General features: G+C 37.8%; 1 protein-coding gene across 9 annotated transcripts in view; it reads left to right on the plus strand.

Annotated features, from left to right (window-relative positions):
• Positions 1-19,984, plus strand: part of lrp1bb (low density lipoprotein receptor-related protein 1Bb) — a 260,096-nt gene that overhangs the window by 187,662 nt on the left and 52,450 nt on the right. For 8 of the 9 annotated variants that reach the window (XR_007140906.1, XR_007140905.1, XR_007140904.1 and 5 more), the window contains exons 37-48: positions 2,061-2,187; positions 2,371-2,522; positions 2,854-2,978; positions 4,511-4,903; positions 7,729-7,918; positions 10,480-10,684; positions 12,266-12,458; positions 13,640-13,765; positions 15,530-15,658; positions 15,895-16,014; positions 17,427-17,540; positions 19,548-19,697. Coding sequence is in view for 6 of the 9 variants with exons in the window: in XM_047815198.1 (XP_047671154.1) it covers positions 2,061-2,187; positions 2,371-2,522; positions 2,854-2,978; positions 4,511-4,903; positions 7,729-7,918; positions 10,480-10,684; positions 12,266-12,458; positions 13,640-13,765; positions 15,530-15,658; positions 15,895-16,014; positions 17,427-17,540; positions 19,548-19,697 (2,024 nt within the window). In the remaining 3 variants the exon portion in view is untranslated. The remainder of the gene's footprint in view (positions 1-2,060; positions 2,188-2,370; positions 2,523-2,853; positions 2,979-4,510; positions 4,904-7,728; positions 7,919-10,479; positions 10,685-12,265; positions 12,459-13,639; positions 13,766-15,529; positions 15,659-15,894; positions 16,015-17,426; positions 17,541-19,547; positions 19,698-19,984) is intronic. The other variant, XM_027164566.2, reaches the window with a different exon arrangement.

The raw sequence follows: 19,984 nt of genomic DNA on the forward strand, positions 1-19,984 counted from the left end.
AAAAAATTGTGTGTCATATTTTTGGCATGGTCAAAATATGCAACAAGCCTGAAATAGCAGTGACCTTGTCTGTTAAAGACCTCTGAACTGGGTGACGTTCAACTGCTTATGGAAATTAAAAATACTTTAATTATGTTTACCACTTTAGATTGATTTTCTTCAATGTTTTAATGTTTTGAAACTAAGCTTATGTTATGTATGGTATTGCTGAAGATTATTTAGGTGTTCAAATACTTGTATCATGTACTATATAAGAGAGATTATCAGTCTAGTCTCCAACATAACTAACTTTATTAAGAACTAAATTACAACAAAAAAGTATAATAATTTGGACTGTTATAAAAGAATTATTATGCGAACGTCAAGAATCTTACTGGAAATTATCTTCTTCAGTTACAAAGAGAGCTTGTCTTTATTCATATTTCTGTTTTGTTACCATTTAACTTTTTATCGTGATTCATCTTAATTAAGTACAGCATGTTTCTATTGCAATCACACTAAAACGAGAGAATATTAAAACCCGGTTGCCCCAAAATTCAATTCCATTCCCACTTTATCGAAAAACTCCTCACACTCTACTTAAAGCAAAAGAACTTTAATAACTTATAAGAATTATATGTTTACAGTAAGAAATTAAGCCTCTGTCTCATCACCTAAGGTAAAAATTACTCTCTGAATTTAACCCTTATGGTCTAAGGCAGGGGTGCCAAACTCTGGCCCGCGGGCCAAATTTGGCCCGCAGTGTAATTATATTTGGCCCGCGAGATCATATCAAATGTGCATTACAGCTGGCTAGCCGCATGCGCCGCTAATACTACATATCCCAGAATGCCTTGCCACTGTATTGACGCGTAGTCACGAACAGCAAGTGCCCCTCATTCTCTGTTAACAGTCGTTAACAACCATGTTACAGTCACATCGGGCAAGTTAATTCCACCCTCCACAAAAATGGCCAAACGAAAGATGGACAATAGGAGCTTTCAAGACAGGAGGGAGGCAGATTATCTGTTCATGTACAGTATATAAAGGACAGACCTGTTTGTCTTGCGTGCTAATGGAGCTAACGTGTCTGCAACAAAAGAATATAACAAAAGAAGACACTATGAAAAGAAACATTATGAGAAGTATAAGGACCTGGACGTAAAGCAGAAGGCGGAGGAGATGAAAAAAGTCTGGTTTCCCGGCAGACTATGTTTATGAAAGCAAAATCAAAAATTCAAGCTGCTGTAAAGGCTGTAAAGCTTTATTGTGGCGGCATGATGGCAAAATCTGCCCGGCCCTTTAATGGGGGAGAGTTTGTCAAAAAGTGTATGGTCAAAGTTTGCGAAATGAACACCACAAATTTAATTTCTTATGTGTTTGTAATATCAAGCTCTGGTTGTTCCAAATCCTGTATTTAAGCAAAACTAAAGTTTGTTTCCATATGAAAAAGGTTGAACATTACATACTGTATCAGTTGCAGTTAATTTTTCAATAAATATTCAGTTTGGCCCATGACTTTATCTCAGTTTTATATTTTGGCCCACTGTGAATTTGACACCCCTGGTCTAAGGAATTTTTTGGATCCTGAAGATCCACCCATTACTTTTACTACATTAATGACAATTGTATCACTGCACAATACTCAGCATAAATTCATTCAGTATCTTTGTACAACAATGTGAGCAACATGTACGTTCATCTTCATATGTTAACAAGAAGTTTAAAAATTAGTTAGTAAAAAGTATTAGGACACGGAGATATGGCCATAAATCACATAATACATTTTTTTTTTTGTCACAGCACATTAGAGTCTTTGTCTCATTGTCACTTTGCTTCACAGATCTGTGTGCTTTTAACAGAGGAGAAATAATCATTAGACCATTCAAATCTGTTCATTTTATTATTGCATTTAAACTTTAAAAAAAAAAGATCATTTTGGTCTGTTTTTCAGAATTTACTTTTTAATAACGTCTGAAGGGTTTTCTCATACCATCATGCATATGATAATCTTTTAAATATTTAATAAAATCAAAAATAACGGGTGACCAATTTATGTGTCATCATCTGGAATTGAACAGCTACCTATTTTGGACTGAGTGGGGGAAGAATCCTTGCATAGGCAGAGCACGGTTGGACGGTTCGGACCAAGTCACGCTTGTTAATTCTGGCATCGCTTGGCCAAATGGAATTTCCATTGACTACGAGGTACGGTAAAGTGCTCCATCGCTGTCTCTCTCTATCTTTCTCTCTCTCTTTGTAAGTCTCTCCATCATGCTCCCTCATACTTCCAGCCTGAGTCTTGCTCTTCATTCCTCTTCTTCTGCTGATGATAAAATGGACCTGTACAAAAGAAGATGCGCTGATGTGCATTTTCAAATTGCTTTCTAGGAAAATAGATTATATTGGTGTGACGCTCGAACCGACAAGATAGAGAGGATCAACCTTGAGACTGGGGAAAACCGGGAGATTGTGCTATCAGCCGCCAACGTGGACCTGTTCTCTGTGGCTGTGTTCGGAGCTTACATCTACTGGTCTGACAGGTAATTTATTATTTTACTAAATGCTGGGCTTTCCAAAAGTGGCCCTCAATGCCAGCTGCTACAGTCTTGGAGGTTTAACCTCTTCTATGCAAGGACACTATGAGACCTGGCATAAGCCTCTGACATTCCCTCAGCAAGATTCCTGACTTTATGGAAATTGAACAAACTTTTACTAAATGTCATTTTCAAGGTGAGATTTAGCTCAGTTAGTGATGTAGATGCAGCTGGCTTGTGAATTTAATTAAGCACCATCTCTTTTAATTATATAAGTACCACTGATTATACTGATGCCAGTTTTCATTTCCTGTTTCTGTTGCGCTGATTATGGCAGAGCTCATGCCAATGGTTCCATTCGCCGCGGGCTAAAGAGTGATGCCAGCGAGGCTGTGACAATGAGAAGTGGTCTGGGTGTCAACCTGAAGGATGTGAAAATCTTTAATAGAGGCCGGGAGAAAGGTTGAGGTTTCAACTTAATGTTTTTTTTTTTCCTTTAATGTTTTTCTTTGTAGCTCTTTCTTTATTAAATTGTTCCACAACACACTTTTAGATTACAGTGTCCATGGCCGTTGATAAATGCTTCACCATTAAAACCAGCTTTAGATGCACCAAACGATGAATTGTGCACTGATCCGTTCCTTCATGTTTTCTTAGCTATAGAACCATAACATTTAATACCCTGTGAACCTTATTTTCATCTAAATAGCTGTATAAATGCACACATTTCACATTCTGATGGTTTCTCCTTATGTCAGGTGTGTGTGGGTGTGTGTGGGTGTGCAATTGTGTCAGAGTACATTGGTGCAAATAATAATGAGTACTTTTTTAATTAAATCAGTTTAGTAGGAAGAAGGTTTTTCTTCATTACCACTAAGAAATTACTCTAATCATAAGACTTGCAATGATCAGGAACGCTTCCTATTTCAAGTTCTTGGTGAATCTGTGCACACTTCTGGAATCTTCTCAAACAGCTTCATGATGAAACTTCACCCAGTAGGCTCTTCCTAAATTTAGTGCTTACTGGCTGCTTCCCCTAAAATCTTCCCCTAAAAAAAAAAAAAAAAACCTTTAAAAATGCATACTTTGATGAGCATTAACTTTACTATTTACATGATCATCATTTGACATGTGATATGATATACATTTGTTTTATTCCAAAAATCAAACTAGTTGTCTAAAATTTAATTCATTAACTTATCTTGAGTAACAGCTGTATCCTGGTCAGTGTCACAGTGGATCCATGCACACACACACACACACACACACACACACACACACACACACACACACACACACACACACACACGCACACGCACACACACACATACGCACACACACACATACACACACACACACACACACACACACACACACACACACACACACACACATACACACGAACACATACACACACACATACACAAACATACACACACACACACACATACACACACACACACACACACACACACACACACACACACACACACACACACACACACATATACACACACAAACACATACACACACACACATACACACACACACACACACACACACCCACATACACACACATACACACACATACACACGAAATTCCACACATACACACACACACACCTACATACATACACACACATACACACACATACACATACACACACACACACACACACAGACATACACACACACACACATACACACACACACACATACACACACACACTACTTCACTTTTGAGTTAGCTTTGTCAATTCAACTAATGACACGTTTTGGAGGAAATAAGAGAACATACTACAACTTGCGACATTCCACACTATAACCTGGGATCAGGACAGACCTATAATTTAATGTTGGAAAAAGAATACAATAGTTAAAAGTGTAGTTTAAATGTAAAAATAAATATAGAGAAAATGTATGGCATATTTTTTATGTTTATTTCTGTTTTATTTATGACCATAAAATCGTTCAATTTTCTGTCATTTATTAAGGCATGTCTTTGACGTCTCTAGGCACAAACCCTTGTGCTAGGAATAATGGTGGCTGTCAGCAGCTCTGTTTTCACCTGGGCAGTGGCAGGAGGACATGCTCCTGTGCTCATGGCTACTTGGCAGAGGATGGTTTTGCCTGCCAGAGATACGAAGGTTACCTACTCTACTCAGAAAGGACCATCTTGAAAAGCATTCACCTCTCAGATGAGAGCGACCTCAATTCTCCCCTTCAGCCATTTGAAAAGCCGGAGTTCTTCAAAAATGTGATAGCGCTGGCCTTTGACTATCGTCAGCACACCTCGGATCACAACCGCATCTTCTTCAGTGACATCCATTATGGGAATATACAGATGGTTAACGATGACTGGTCTGGAAGGCAGATCATAGTTGACAGTAAGTTGAAGATTCTTTATTTATCTTTGTGTGCTGCATGGTGAAGTCGGCATGACCTGCCAACAACGATTATTAATAGCTGCTTTTTAGGTCATTAGTAGCCTATAAGCTGTAATTCTGTCTCTTACACATGAAATTAAGAATTTCCCAAAGGACAACTGGAGAGTAGCGGGAAATGTGCATGCACTATGAAATCTGTTTTCATCGTTATGTTGACTTGTCAATGCTCGGACCTGTATATTTTTAAATGTTCTGCTACCATATCCATGCCTGCCTCTTAGCAACTATTTGTGAAAAGCCATTTGCTTGGAAGCCTTAAGTGTCAGGTCGAATGATGTATTGCCGGGTCCTACTGCATGCTACACCCAGTAAGAGTGTTATAATGGCCACCTCCATTTTTCTTCAACTAAATGGGAGCAATTTAGCTGTCAGAAATGATGTTTACAACATTGCATCTTTCTCTCCTTGTACCCACTATTGATGGATTAAAATATCTTGCCTTGTTTCCAACCTTCTCAAAACTATAACACAAATAGGGATGGACGAAGGGGTGAGGCATTTAAAGCTTCTGTCTGCCGTGCTTATCGATTTCTCTATGTAAAATATACAGCATTCTAGACATCCTGGTAGCAATCAATAGCTGCTTCTGATATGGCGTACAGTGAAAAAGTTCAGTGCCTAACAATGCTTTATTACCAATTATTGGCCTAATGAGCCTGTTGAAGCACATGCTCTCATCTGCGTAAACAGGATTGAACTAATTACAATCTGAACAAGGTGGTTTGCATGATTTACTCTGTAAGTCCTACTTTTTCCAGTAGACATAAGGTTCTCATTAACCTTGAGTGATTCATATGGATGCTTTCTTTTCCAGCAGCTGAACAGGAATATGTACAGTAGATGTCGAGGGATGATTAAAGCACTAAAGTGAGGATCAAGCAGTTACTTAAGATGGCTGAATGAATGTTTGAAAAAAATATATAGACAAATGCTAATTAATATTTCAATGCGTTTTTAACTTTAAACCTTTTATTATGTCATTTGAATGAATTTTGGCTAAAGGTCTAATTTAAATTAAATCAGCCTATAGTGATGCTTGAGAGATCGGAATTATAATGTTCTACCAGTCAAAAATAAATAAATAAATAAAAGAATTTTCCTCAGCAGAGAATACAATATTATTCTCTTTTGTTATTTTTGTGTCACTTCAAAAACCTGCTCTAATCTGTAAATTATTTTTTATTAGAATTGAAATTGCTTAATTAATGTGGAAATCAGTGGGTAGTGATTTATACATTTAAATCTAACATGTTAGTAATGCTTAGTTCTTCATTACTTACAGATGCATTGATATCAATGAGCATAAATACATGTGTTTTAGTGCTTGCTGATGGCGAAATGATTTAAGGAGTTACTGGCAGGTGAAATACCACTTTGATATGAATCTGAAACTATAAAATAAAATGGAATTGTATGAGGAACCTATGGAACGTGTTTAGTTCTGTTTCTGTTTAGCCAGTTTCAGTAGTGGCCATGACAAGCACATGTGTGTTCAAGCAATTAGGTTATTAGCCTCAAGTTTATTTGAAATAAAGTGAATTATCTACATTAATTAGTTTGGAAGTCCAAGTTTCTCGTGACCCTGTGTAGGATAAAAATTACAAAAAGAAACGATGGATAAATGAATGGATGGTTTGATTAGTGGTTTGATGGAAGGATGGATCGACTGAGTAAAAGCCGTTATTTTACTCACCTGGTCTTGTCTGGAGATGTGTCTAGGCTGCTGAATGTTGTGTAAGATGTTTAGTCAGGTCACTTGTATTGTTTGAGCATAGTTTGCAGTCTGGTTGTAGCAAATTGTATATATACATACATACATACATACATTAATACAACTATTTATATGAATACAATCTTTAAAATCAGGTGAGAGACCGGTCTGAATCAAATATTACTAACAAGCCTGATAATATCGTCAGTGGTAATCAGTTGTTTAAAAAAAAATCCACAAAAGAAATGCAAGATTTACATAATGAATTAACAGCTGACAAGACTTTGCTTCCTCCCTCCCTTTGCGAGACAAAGCAACTGTGAAAAATACAACTTCTTAATGGTGTTACCTATTCAGCCTTGACTAGCCTGGGCTGTTAGGGTTATTTCACACCTTAACTGAGATCACATCTTTTTTTACCACAATGCTTTAGACGGGCTTTACAAAGCCAGATTATATAACATAATGACTACTGCTGTCAACAGGAACACCTTGGCTGGATGAAGTAGCATTATTTGTTCAAATTAGTTGATGGAGAGCTAACACACAACGATAATGGCACCACACACACACACACACACACACACACACACACACACACACACACACACACACACACACACAGAGAAAGACAGAAAGAGAGGCTCTTCTTGTCATTGGAAGAAGGTGACGATGTTAATCATCCATTTTCCCCTAATTAAGACACACATACCCTATTAATTACTGCCTGGTTCTCAAACTAGTTACGGAGAAGCTTGCTGCCAGACGTCGTTTATTGTGAAAAATTAATTAGCGATAGACTCCTGTAGATAGCTTCCATTAATTTAAAATCTTGTTATAGGATAGTTCATCATTTGCCAGTTAAGTTTCTTTTGTTATGCACAAACCTACCTGAACTTTTTTCCATTTTGTTTTTTCCTATCAGTGATGTTGCCTTAGATTTTGTACTATAATCAGGATCAAGATCAAAACACAAAGACAAAATATCCTATGTTAAAAGGTTTTCTGTTGAACTGATTTCAACAGAATTTTTTTCTCTCTCGCCTTGCTTTAGATGTGGGCTCTGTGGAGGGCCTGGCCTACCACCATGCCTGGGACACAGTGTACTGGACCAGCTCCACTACGTCCAGCATCAGCAGACACACAGTGGACCAGAGCAGGCACGGAGCATTCAGAAGGCAGCCTGTGGTCACCATGTCTGAAGACGACCATCCGCATGTGCTAGTGCTAGATGAGTGCCAAAAGTCAGTGACCTTCTATTGGCTCTTTTATACACCATGCATTATGTATTAATACTTAAAAAAATAATAATACTCAATCAGGGATTAAAAATATTACAGGGAGTAAAATTAAAACCAAAACATATACAATTTTATATTTAATGGAATAAAAATATTTTCAAGATTCAAAAAAACTAATTTATAAAAGAATGAATAGAAATAATAAGTAATAAAGAAAGGCACTAGGATTTAATGTGCAACCTGGAACACGTAGTAATAGAATGTGTAATATATGTAATGTACAAACATTACAGAAGTGATGAATTACCATGCAGCTGAATTACATGTAGAAACCGTAAAAGTGCAGTATGGATGTGTAGGATATCCTGTAAGTAAGGATGTGTAAGATGTCCATGCAAACATGGACATAGAGTAAATGAGTCATTATGGAATCCTAAAGGATTTGTCCAAATGCAAAAAAAACACTCTAAATTGTCCCAGAGTGAAAAAGTACTTAGCTGAAAAAAATCCTAAAGCCTAAACTGAAACATTTTCCCTCGGGACATAAAGCCTGTGCAGAATTTGTCACTTTCTTCTTGGAAAAAGGTTTGACGTTAGATAGCTATCTATAGGCAGGTTTTTGAAGAAAGGGTGACAGCAGGGAAATCCGTGAAGATGCTACTATACTACATGTAACAAATCCAACGTAGAAGTGTACACTCCAAAGTAGAAGGATGTTAAAAACAAATACAAATGCAAATGGCTAAATCCAGTTATGTGTAAAACAAAACACTGCTTACGGCTTCCTTTTACTGTAAATAGGGGCATGAAAAATTGGTTCTGTTCAGAAAGATACAAAATGAAAAATAAATTGGCTTAAAATGGTTCTATTATGATGATAACGATGTTTCAAGCAATAATAATAATAATGGTAATTATTATCATTATTACCATTATTATTATCATTATTATTATTATTATTATTATTAGTAGGGGGGCACGGTGGCTTAGTGGGTAGCACGTTCGCCTCACACCTCCAGGGTCGGGGTTCGATTCCCGCCTCCGCCTTGTGTGTGTGGAGTTTGCATGTTCTCCCCGTGCCTCGGGGGTTTCCTCCGGGTACTCCGGTTTCCTCCCCCGGTCCAAAGACATGCATGGTAGGTTGATTGGCATCTCTGGAAAAATTGTCCGTAGTGTGTGATTGCGTGAGTGAATGAGAGTGTGTGTGTGCCCTGTGATGGGTTGGCACTCCGTCCAGGGTGTATCCTGCCTTGATGCCCGATGACGCCTGAGATAGGCACAGGCTCCCCGTGACCCGAGGTAGTTCGGATAAAGCGGTAGAAAATGAATGAATGAATGAATTATTATTATTATTAGTAGTAGTAGTAGTAGTAGTAGTAGTAGTAGTACATCAATAATAATAATAATAATAATAATAATAATTATTATTATTCATGTTGTTGTTATTTAATATTATTATTAGCAGTAGTAGTCTAATAATAATATGAATATTAATCATAATGATGATGATGTGTATTATAATGATTATTATTATTATTATTATTGTTGTTGTTGTTGTTGTTATTATGTTCTTGTGCAAAGATAGAGCAAAAAGCTGTTAAAGCACATTAAAATCCAATGATAAAGTCTTGCATTCACATTAGACTATAAAACATGACCTTTCTTGTCTGATTGCTCTTGAATTCTCTTAAGCACACTTCTCTACAGACCTAAAGGACCCCACAATCAGGCAGTGGTCATGTAATTTGACATTATGTATATAAAGCACAGCCAAAGGCTGGGCAATAAAGGGGTTAGTCATCAGTGGTCTGTTGGGACGTCATAGTCTATCTTCAGCACTGGACTACATTCCAGCAACCATTCAAAGCATTTCGCATTACAGCTCTCGGCTTTGTTCTCGCTGAAATAAATCACTTCGTAGCAATTGTAGAGGACTAAATATATATATAAACCCTTACTTATATATATAACAGACCTGAGTAGTGCAATTGAAATGAGAAAATTTATTTGGTATGACTTCTTAAAATGCTCAAAATTCTGTATGTAAAGCATTTATATTACAGATTGAAGAATAATTAAAAAAAAAAAAACAACGACCACATACGTATAGCCACAAGCCAGCGGTGCTTATGTTGAGGACTGAGTCGTAATGCTATTCATATTATCTTTGACCTTGGGTTCATTGACTAAATTAAACTTCCAGCCTCCCAGAGAATGTCCTAAGTTAGTAATTTGGTACATTTTTTTAGATGGACTACAGACTGCGGTTAATTAGAATATAACCTAGAGTGATTAATTATCAGACACTGGCATGCGTTTCACTAATATTCCATTAGTGTGTGAAAGCTGGACTTTTGTCAAAAGTCTATTTGCGAAGACGGCTGTGAAGATTCTGTGGGTTTCTGTGTGATGTATTTGAAGAGCATTTCAGATCTGTGTATGGTGTTGAACATGCTGTGCTACTCTACTGTGCGAACAACGCTGAATGATTCTTGTTTATTGATTTGAAATGACTTATTTGTGCTAGTGTTGCTTTCAGCTGTTGTCTCTTTTAAAAATTTCAGCCTAATGTTCTGGACTAACTGGAATGAACAGAGGCCAAGCATCATGCGCTCCACACTGGCTGGGAACAATATAAAAGTGGTCATTAGTGTAGATGTGTTCACTCCTAATGGACTCACTATTGACAACAAAGCAGAGAAGCTCTACTTTTCTGATGGAAGCCTGGGCAAAATTGAACGCTGTGAATATGATGGCTCCAACAGACACGTGAGCACACCTGCTTTTCTGTTCTTCATTATTTAGAAAACTGTTTTTTTTATTTATTGTAAAAATTCTAATTGTATATCTGTGTTGATTTTAGAAGGGCATAAAATTGAATCCATATTTTTGAAAAAATCCAAGTTGCATGACATGAAATGTGCCCCTAAAAGTCTTTTACTGGAAGCAGAAAACACATTAAGCTGGTTTTTCCATTCAGTACCCAAACTAGATGATTCAGTTTTAGTCGCTTTTTTAAAGACATAGGGTTTCTTTTTTTTCCACTTGTTTCCTATAGAGGGCTGACACCGAAACACAATAACATGATAGGGGTCTAGTGTTTAATGACCACACAAAGGACCACGGTTACTAATTAGCATTCCCTGACACACTGTGTTGTTCCATGCACAATATATTAGTTTAATTATGATTCATTTTCCTTTAGAAGAACTTCCTGTTCATGGTGGCTGGAAGAGCAGCCCTTTAGCCTTCAAATCGTACAGTAAATCTCTCTACTGTGATTTTACTACGTTTCAGTTTTCAATTTGCGCTTGGCACAACTTGTTCTCAGCCCACCTCAATTAGTCATACATGAGCTGGCATGGTCAGGTCAGACTCCATAAGTATCTCTCACTTCAGCCTCCCCGAGGCTCAATTCCAAAAACTTGGTGCTGCTAATGAAGGCTCACATTAAGACCCCTACCGAACGAAGCCTTCAGCCAGCCAATTTAAAAGTGAAAAATTAAGCAGAACCCATTGTCTTCACAGCTGTGGGTTCCTGGCACCACAGTAGGAGTCAAACTCCCATCACTGGTGAAGGGCACAGCGTGTAACCTTTAGGAGCAAGTTTGCACTGGACTCGTTTGCACTGGACTTGACATATGATTTTATATTTATATATGAATTGCTTGTTTATATATGAACAACAAAAAATGAACAACTGATGATTTCAGCGTGGTACTTTCTTCTCACACGCTACCGCATACTAGGCCGTGTGTAAACGTACACGTCTTTGCACTGCAGCTAACTGAAAAGTGTGTTTGACAACTCTGATATTACATAAACAGAGATAATTGGTGTTGGAGGAGAAAGCTTGCACCGCAAATTTAATTCCTAGCCAATATGCTGCATCAAAAACCATCTGGCACACCCCCCATCTTCCCTCCTCTGATCGCCAGTTGTTGTTTGCTCAAGCTGGGTTCTCTTAATCAACACCTGTCCTATTAATCCTGCTATGGTGGCGGGGCTAATGTGATCACGGCTACAAGCGTGTTTCTGTTAATGGCTGAAGATCCAGAGCCGTGAGATATCCTCCCGTTGCCAGCTCAGAAAGTCCCACAAGGAGTCGTGTGATGTATATCTGTGTCCGACGCCATGACACCTGCATTAACACTAGCAGGATCTGGGCTAAACTGGCTGCTGGGGGATTATGCACAGAGCGTGTCCTCTGCACACACATTAGTTTTAGCTTTCTCAAACACACTTTCAGCCAGGCTTCAGAAAGATTTTTTTTTCCCAGTGGTGCTTACTTCAAATTTGTATACTACTGAATTCCCAATGCATGTTGCTTGAATGTTTCTTTGAACACAGGTTATTGTAAGGTCAGGATCCGGGATGTTTTTTGGTCTGGCTATTCATGGGAATTACATTTTCTGGTCTGATTGGGCACGGCGGGCCGTGCTCCGAACCAACAAGTTTACTGGAGGTGACACGAAAGTGCTGCGAGCTGATATCCCTCACCAGCCTATGGGAATTATTGCAGTGGCCAAGGACACCAATAATTGTAAGTGCACATACAATTGTGGCATCAAATTGAAATTTTCTTTAAATGTACTTTGTCATTGACATTTCGGAAGGTTGCATTTTGAATTTCGTGTCATTTCCCATCTCATCGATAAGCACATTACTGTGTAAACCAGCATTATCTTAGAATCTTCTGCTTATAACTGTTTAGATCTTTAAGGAGGAATTGGAATGATAAATGATCGTGGTCTTAATTTGCTGGGAAGAAACCTTAAATTGGAGATGTAATTAATAAAAAAGTAGCCTTGAGTCGCAAAGGGCGCCTCTGAAGTGTTGCAAATGCGAAAAGTAGGACATTGGGAAATGGGTTTAAGAGGCTCCGGGAAGCCTGTGTTCGCAAGCCTGCTGTGAGGGATTTTCTCTTCTCATTTATTTCATCATAGCAAATGATTGTAGCTGACTTCCATCGACCGTTCTTGCCAAGGGAAAAGTAACAGTCATCAATGCTGAGGAGACAGGGCCATGAATCAACAGGTTACTGATGTGCTGCTATTTTTAAGATCAGCATGTGTATCTTGATTTCAGACATGACACTCCTCCATCTTGAGAATCATCACTGAGGCTTTTTTCTGGATTGCTGTAATAAGATGAAACGCCAACCGTATTGTGAAGACTCATTTCCATAATCATGCAGTCATTGTGCAGTGAATTATTGATGCTAGAATCATAGATATGGGGTGGCTGCAGTCCACAGAGACTTCCCTGCCATAAGTTTTTACTGCGATATTGTGTGTTATTCCAATGAGAGAGAAATGAAACTTTTGCCAACGGTGCAGGCGTTTATCAGTGTTCAGCAGGCTTTTATTGTTTAACATCCGTGCGTTCTTTTTGTTTGTTTCTCTTTTGTGTTGTGTTGATACCGGTTCCACTGGTTCATTTTTCATGCATAGCATTACCTCTATAGAGATTATTTGATGGAAATGTTTTGCAGCAGAATATTGTTCTTGATGTAATTAATATCAATGCAAAATGAATGTAAAGACCTTCAAATATTAAAGCTTCCTGGCAGCAGACCAGACAGCAGGGTTAGTTTTATTCTCTTATCTCGATAAATGTCATGGAACTTGGATTGCTGTGTTTGTGTGTGTGTGTGTGTGTGTGTGTGTGTGTGTGTGTGTGTGTGTGTGTGTGTGTGTGTGTGTGTGTGTGTGTGTTCACCAGGTGAGTTGTCCCCGTGCAGGGTGCTGAATGGCGGTTGTGGTGATCTGTGCCTCCTGACTCCAGACGGCACAGTAAACTGCAGCTGCCGAGGAGAACGAGTTCTGCTAGATGACAACAGATGTGTGTGTAAGTTGTTATAAACTTGTTTTTCTGTATATTTTTCTTCAAAAACACTTAAGAGCAGCAGCTGCAGAGCAATTTCTGTCTTTCAGCCCATGTTCTGTTTTAAGTTTATCTTTGTTAAGGTTGTCGAACATTTACTTAGTTGATAAATAAGGAAATTTACATCTCCAGACATGTGTATACACACACACCTCTCATACAAACACACACACACACACACACATATTGGTTTGCATATGCCATGACCAGTTGTTGATCAATTGACATCTCCACAGAAAAGACTTCAGGTTTAAAACTATAATGAATTCAGAAATTATGCTGATGTTCATACTCATCAGTTACACAAAAGCTCCTGGTTACTTCATTGCTCTTGACTATATAATGTAGAAAGGAAATTATTTACAATCTCACTATACAGTGTCACCCATATCAAATTATTTAAATGTGTAATTAAATCTTAATGATGTTAATTTTTTTGTCTAAAATTATTGTAGAATATAATCACAGTATATCGTATATAATTATATATAATTAGTGTCAGGGCTTCGGTTAAATACTAAAGTAAATATGAAGAAACCAAATGTTTTGGTTGATAAACTCCACTTTACATAAATGATAGTTTTTGGCCAAACTACGCTCATAATGGGTAATACATTTATACCTCTTTATTTATGCTGTCTGTTCTCCAGTCAGCCAATCATGTGGCTGCAGCATGCAGACAAAGGTCAAGAGCTTCAGTTAATGTTTACATTAGAATGTGAAAGAATTGGGATTTCTGTGACTGGTTGTTTGTTCCACATGGGCTTATGGGATTTTCATATTCAACAGTCTCTAGATTTTACTCTGAATGGTAAAAAAAATACAAATATTAAGCAAGTGCATTTATGTGTGGAAACTTCTATGTGAGGTAGATGAGCTACAACGGCAGAAGACCACACCAGGTTCCATTCTAGAGAGCCAACAACAGGACTCTGGGGCTTAGACATCATGGGCTCAGACTCATACAGACTGGACAGTTGAAGATTAAAAATTTTTCCATTTCCTTCACCTTTCCAGTTTGTATGATAGCTCCAAAGACCCGTCCTTGGCCTCGACCAGCATGCTCTTCTGCTGTTGTAGCTCACCCAGGTTTTTGTATGTTTAGTTCATTCTGAGATGTTTTTTTTTGCTCACCATATTGGTGACGAGTGCCTATTGAGTTATTTTAGACTTCCTGTCTAGCTCAGTCCGCTCCAGTATATTCACCTCTGATCTCTTTCATCAGCAAGGTGTTTCTCTCTACTCACAGGATGTGTTTTTTTTTGTTTTTCGCACACTCTAGAGACTGTTGTGCGTGAAAGTCCCAAGAGATCAGCAGTTTGTGAAATACTCAAAGCAGCCCATCTGGCACCAAAAACCATGCCACAGTTAAAGTCACATTGATCACATTTTTTCCCGATTCAGATGATTGATGTGAACATTAACTGAAGCTTGTGACCTGTATCTGCATAATTTTATGCATTGTGCTGCCGCCACATGATTGGCTGATTGGAGAACAGCATAAATGAGCAGTTGTACAGGTGTTCCTATTAAAGTCGATGGTGAGTGTATATTTTCCATGGCATGTAATTTATAATGAGATTTAATTTCACTTTCTCCTATTTATAGAGGAAGAACTGCATTCTTTATGATCCTATTACATTTATTTGAATATTTTATGACCCTGGATTAATGAGAGCTAAGATGCAGATGCTTGACTGGACAACATTTTCTTTCTTGTTTCTACAGCTGAAAATTCTTCTTGCAGCATCCACAGAGAGTTTGAGTGTGGAAACGGCGAGTGCATTGATTACCAGCTTACCTGCGATGGAATCGCTCACTGCAAAGACAAGTCGGATGAGAAAATGCAATACTGTGGTGAGTGATTCTGTCTCTTTGGTGTCGGTGAGCTTCCACATCACAAACTGAGTAAACTTCAACCTCCACAGCACTTAATAAAGTGAGCATGAGATTTCGAAGCCTGCATCGAGGGCAACAAATAAATGTTCAAAATAAAAAAAATAAAAAGGAAGAAGCAAATAATGGACTGTGTGTGAAGGTCGGGTTTTCACAGCGTAAAAGATTCCCTTTGCTATTTCTCATCACACTGCTAGATAACAGGAGCTGCAGAAAGGGCTACAGACCTTGCTACAACAGGCGCTGTGTGGCAAATGATCACTTCTGTGATGGAATTGACGACTGTGGTGACAACTCGGATGAAGCTTTTTGTAATAGTGAGTATAAGCTTCAATAAACTGAATAATGCTCATTAGTACAGTTTATGGTTATAGTTAATGGTAGGCATCTTCACTGTAAATTGGAAACTTGAGATCTTTTGACCACAATGTGTTACGTTATACAACATGAACATATCTTTTCACAGATGTAAAAAAAAAAAAAAAATTCTTCACTTTTCTTTCCACTCCAATATATCCTAACTCTTCAAGATTTGGAGGATTTCTTTTACTGGCAGAAGATTTCAGTTCTTTGCAAAGGGTTTAAATTGGATTGAGAGCAGGAATCAATTTTTTGCACTGTCCCTTTTCCTACATCCCTTTGTGCTTTTGGATGTGTGTTTGCTAAGGTCATTGTCCTGCTATAGGACCCCTGATATTTGACCGGTACCTAATTTGTTGACACTGAGCACATTTTGCTCTGAAATACCCTGGTAATCTCCTGCTTTTGTGATTCATTAAAAACATTCCTCTAATAGAGAGGTACAGTACTAGTGCATTTCCTCAACATCACGAAAACTTCAGCTTTCTTTATTATGGTGTTCTTTACCTTACAAGATTGATTTTAAATTTGTGTGGTAAATAAAATCTTAATTGCACCTTCATGGCTGAAGAGCGCTAATTTATTTTCATCACTGTACAGAACATTTTGTTGATAAACCCTTCTCAGTTTAGTGTGTGGTGTATGGTACAGGTTGACACCATTGTTATAGATCGCTCCAGGTCATCTTTAGTCTCTTTAGATGTTACAATAGCGTAGGTAGCGTTTATGCAGTAGTTTGCATCAGGCTTGTTTGGTCAACTTTTCACTTTCCACAACATTCCGGGCAACATTTCTTTATTAAAAAGCTCTATTCTCTTTTATTGCCTCTAGTGTATTCTGTTGTCAAAAAATACAGGCAATGAGCTTCAGAGTTTAAACATTAAAACCGTCATTGATGTCAGTACATGCCATGTTACCACTAGCAGTTTATTGCAGATGATGACAATCTAGTTTCTAATTTTTTTTTATGGATTTGTATATTACTAAATATTTTTACTAACTAATATAATTCAAACTAATTTAAATTGTCTAAGAGGGGATTTTTCACATATTATTTGACAAATAGCATGTTTTAAGGTGAAAAAGAAATCAAATATTTAGTCGGTTCTTAGCGTAATAGTTTATGTATTCTTTGTACATCGTTTGTATTATGCGTTGAAAAAAAAAACAGTAATATTATCTCGCTCTTCCACGCTGTGCAGATGTTCTATGTTCTTGTTGTACTTGGTATAATGGAAAACCTGCCTCAGTTATTGCATATCGAAGCTGTAACCTCACATATGCTCCACTGTAATTACAGGTCTTTGCATTTAGTTTGATTCTTGAAATAACGAGTCTTCTCTGTATAAGTGAAACGTTTCTATTCCAGATTTCACATGCTCTGCCTCTGAGTCATCATGCCAAGATGGAACTTGCATACCAATATCCTCTTGGTGCAACCAGGTCATTGACTGTGCCGATGCATCTGATGAAAAGAACTGCAGTAAGAAAATAGTTTTCAAAGAACTGTGTCTGCATATCATTCTCATTCTTTGTTGATAAAAGATTTACTTTATTGTTTCATTTCAAACACAATGCATTCATGAGAAACAACAGAATTCCATGAGCAATAAAAGTATTTAACACATTAAAAAAAAAAACACAACACAGTTACCCTAGGATCAGAGCTACATCATAATTCATACCTGCACTTATCAGCCATAACATTAAAGCCAGTGACAGGTGAAGTGAACAACATTGACGATATCATTATATAGCACCTGTCAAGGGGTGGAGGTTGATAGTGGTCTTGAAGTTCATGTGTTGTCTGTCTTTGACATTGTGATGGCTAAACAAACTGGACCTTGGAGCATGTCTGGTTGTGTGTGGCACTTTCCTAGGGAAGAGATAACACAGTGATGCACAGAAGGAAAGCAGGATGAGACAGTGTGATGCTCTGTGGCAGTGGAAATGTTCTGCTGGAAACCTTGGGTCCTGGCATTCATGCAGATGTTATTTTAACACATACCACCTACCTAAACATTGCTGCAATCCAAGTACACCCCTTCATGGAAACAGTGTTCCCTAATGGCATAGGACTCTTTCAGCAGACTATTCCACAATGCAAACAATGTTCAAGAATGGTTTAACAAACACGAGTTCAAGGTGTTGTATTGCCCTCTAAATTCCCCAGCTCTCAATCTGATCAAGCATACGTGGGCTGTGTTGGACAAACAAGATTGATGCACAGAGGCAACATCTCACAACATATAGAACTTAAAGGATCTGCTGCTCAGGTCTTTGTGCCACAGCACACATTCAGCGGTCTTGTAGAGTCCATGTCTTAAAAGTTGCTCAGAGCTATTCTGGTGAAACAAAGTGGACCTACACAATTTTAGCTGGATATAATGGTATGGCTGATCGGTGCATAATGCATTATGTAATACAATGGAAAAAATAGGATTAACTAAAATAATTTGTTTTATGTAGAATATTAAACTATCCTGGGATTCCAACATCTTTCTGAGTGAAGTAAATTAAACAGATTTGAATATGTACTGTAGAGTGTCCCAAATGTCTCTGTACATAGGGGAAATTAACACTTTTTAGTCAAAAGTAATTTTATTCACAAAACATCCTCGGAATAATTACTATTTCTTTGTAAGCACACATGAAGTCATCTCTCTTAACTTTGGCTCCCAGTTGTGTGATGTTCTGTGTGCGATTTTTCCTTTTTTTTAAGCCTTGCGACCCCTTCCATGAGAATGACTTCGATATGTTCTTCTTTTGTCAAAGGCTATATGAATAAAAAATCGAACCAAAAATAAGTATGGAAAAAATTCATTTATTTTACGGAGACATTTTAAGCGCCCTGAACTACAGCATATACACATTACAGCATTTGCATGTGGGTGGGATTATCTGTTCGGAGTATCTGTTCATGTTCTTTACTTTTTCTTTTTTTAACAGCTATATTCACCCTAGCTCAGTGGCAATGTAAATGCTTTAAACGTTCAGTTTTTTTCGTTTGTTTGTATTTCCCCCCAAACTTTTCAGATCTGAAGTGTACATAGTAATTAGATAAAGCTCTCAGGGTCTGAGATTTAATTCCACTGTGATATATTTCACTATGTTAAGAAAAATCATGGTGTATAATGAAACAAACAGGCAGACTTGCATTTTCCAGGAACAAAATCTTTAAACAGACAGGTAGACCTGATTAGTATCTACATGTATCGACCCATAAGCATTCAATTACTTTGATAAGAACTAACTTGGGGGACATAATAGAATTTGCAGGCTGTGATTTGTAATATATCATGCTGGAATGAGATTTTAGATATATCTAATTACATATCAGCTATTTCTACATGTTTTCTGCTAAATTGTTACTAGCAGTAACATTAGCAGTATATGTTACTGTTCTAGGTTATTTTGTGTGTTTAGAGCGAAGTGGGTCCATTGGTTAGTAAGAAAAAAAAAATCTTAACAAATTGCACTACTTCCTCAGGCAGCAACGATTGCTCCGAGTTCTACAAAATGGGGGTCGCAGAAAAGGGTTTCATCAGTTGCAATTCCACATCCTTGTGTATTCATCCTTCCTGGCTGTGCGATGGAGCCAATGACTGCGGGGATTATGCAGATGAGATGAACTGTCAGGGTAATTCTTTCCTCTCTGTGCTCTACAGCTTGAGTAAGTCAGGTTCTATTAAAACCAAATTAATTTTGTCAAAACACTGTTTATGAGGAGTGTAATGAAGCAGAGACAAGCCGCTGTCTTTCTCGTCATGCTTCAGCAATCACCAAAGGTGCTTAAAGGGGTGAATAATGTCTGGTAATTGTCACTGCTCACCAAGGGCAGGAGGATCCGAAACACTTTCCTAGTATTTTCTTTAGATTCACTGAGACACAGATGATGTGACAGTGGGTTCAGTGTTGTGTCAGTCA

The sequence above is a fragment of the Tachysurus fulvidraco genome, chromosome 6 (genome assembly GCF_022655615.1).
Source record: "Tachysurus fulvidraco isolate hzauxx_2018 chromosome 6, HZAU_PFXX_2.0, whole genome shotgun sequence".
In the NCBI taxonomy this organism is placed as follows: Eukaryota; Metazoa; Chordata; class Actinopteri; order Siluriformes; family Bagridae; genus Tachysurus; species Tachysurus fulvidraco.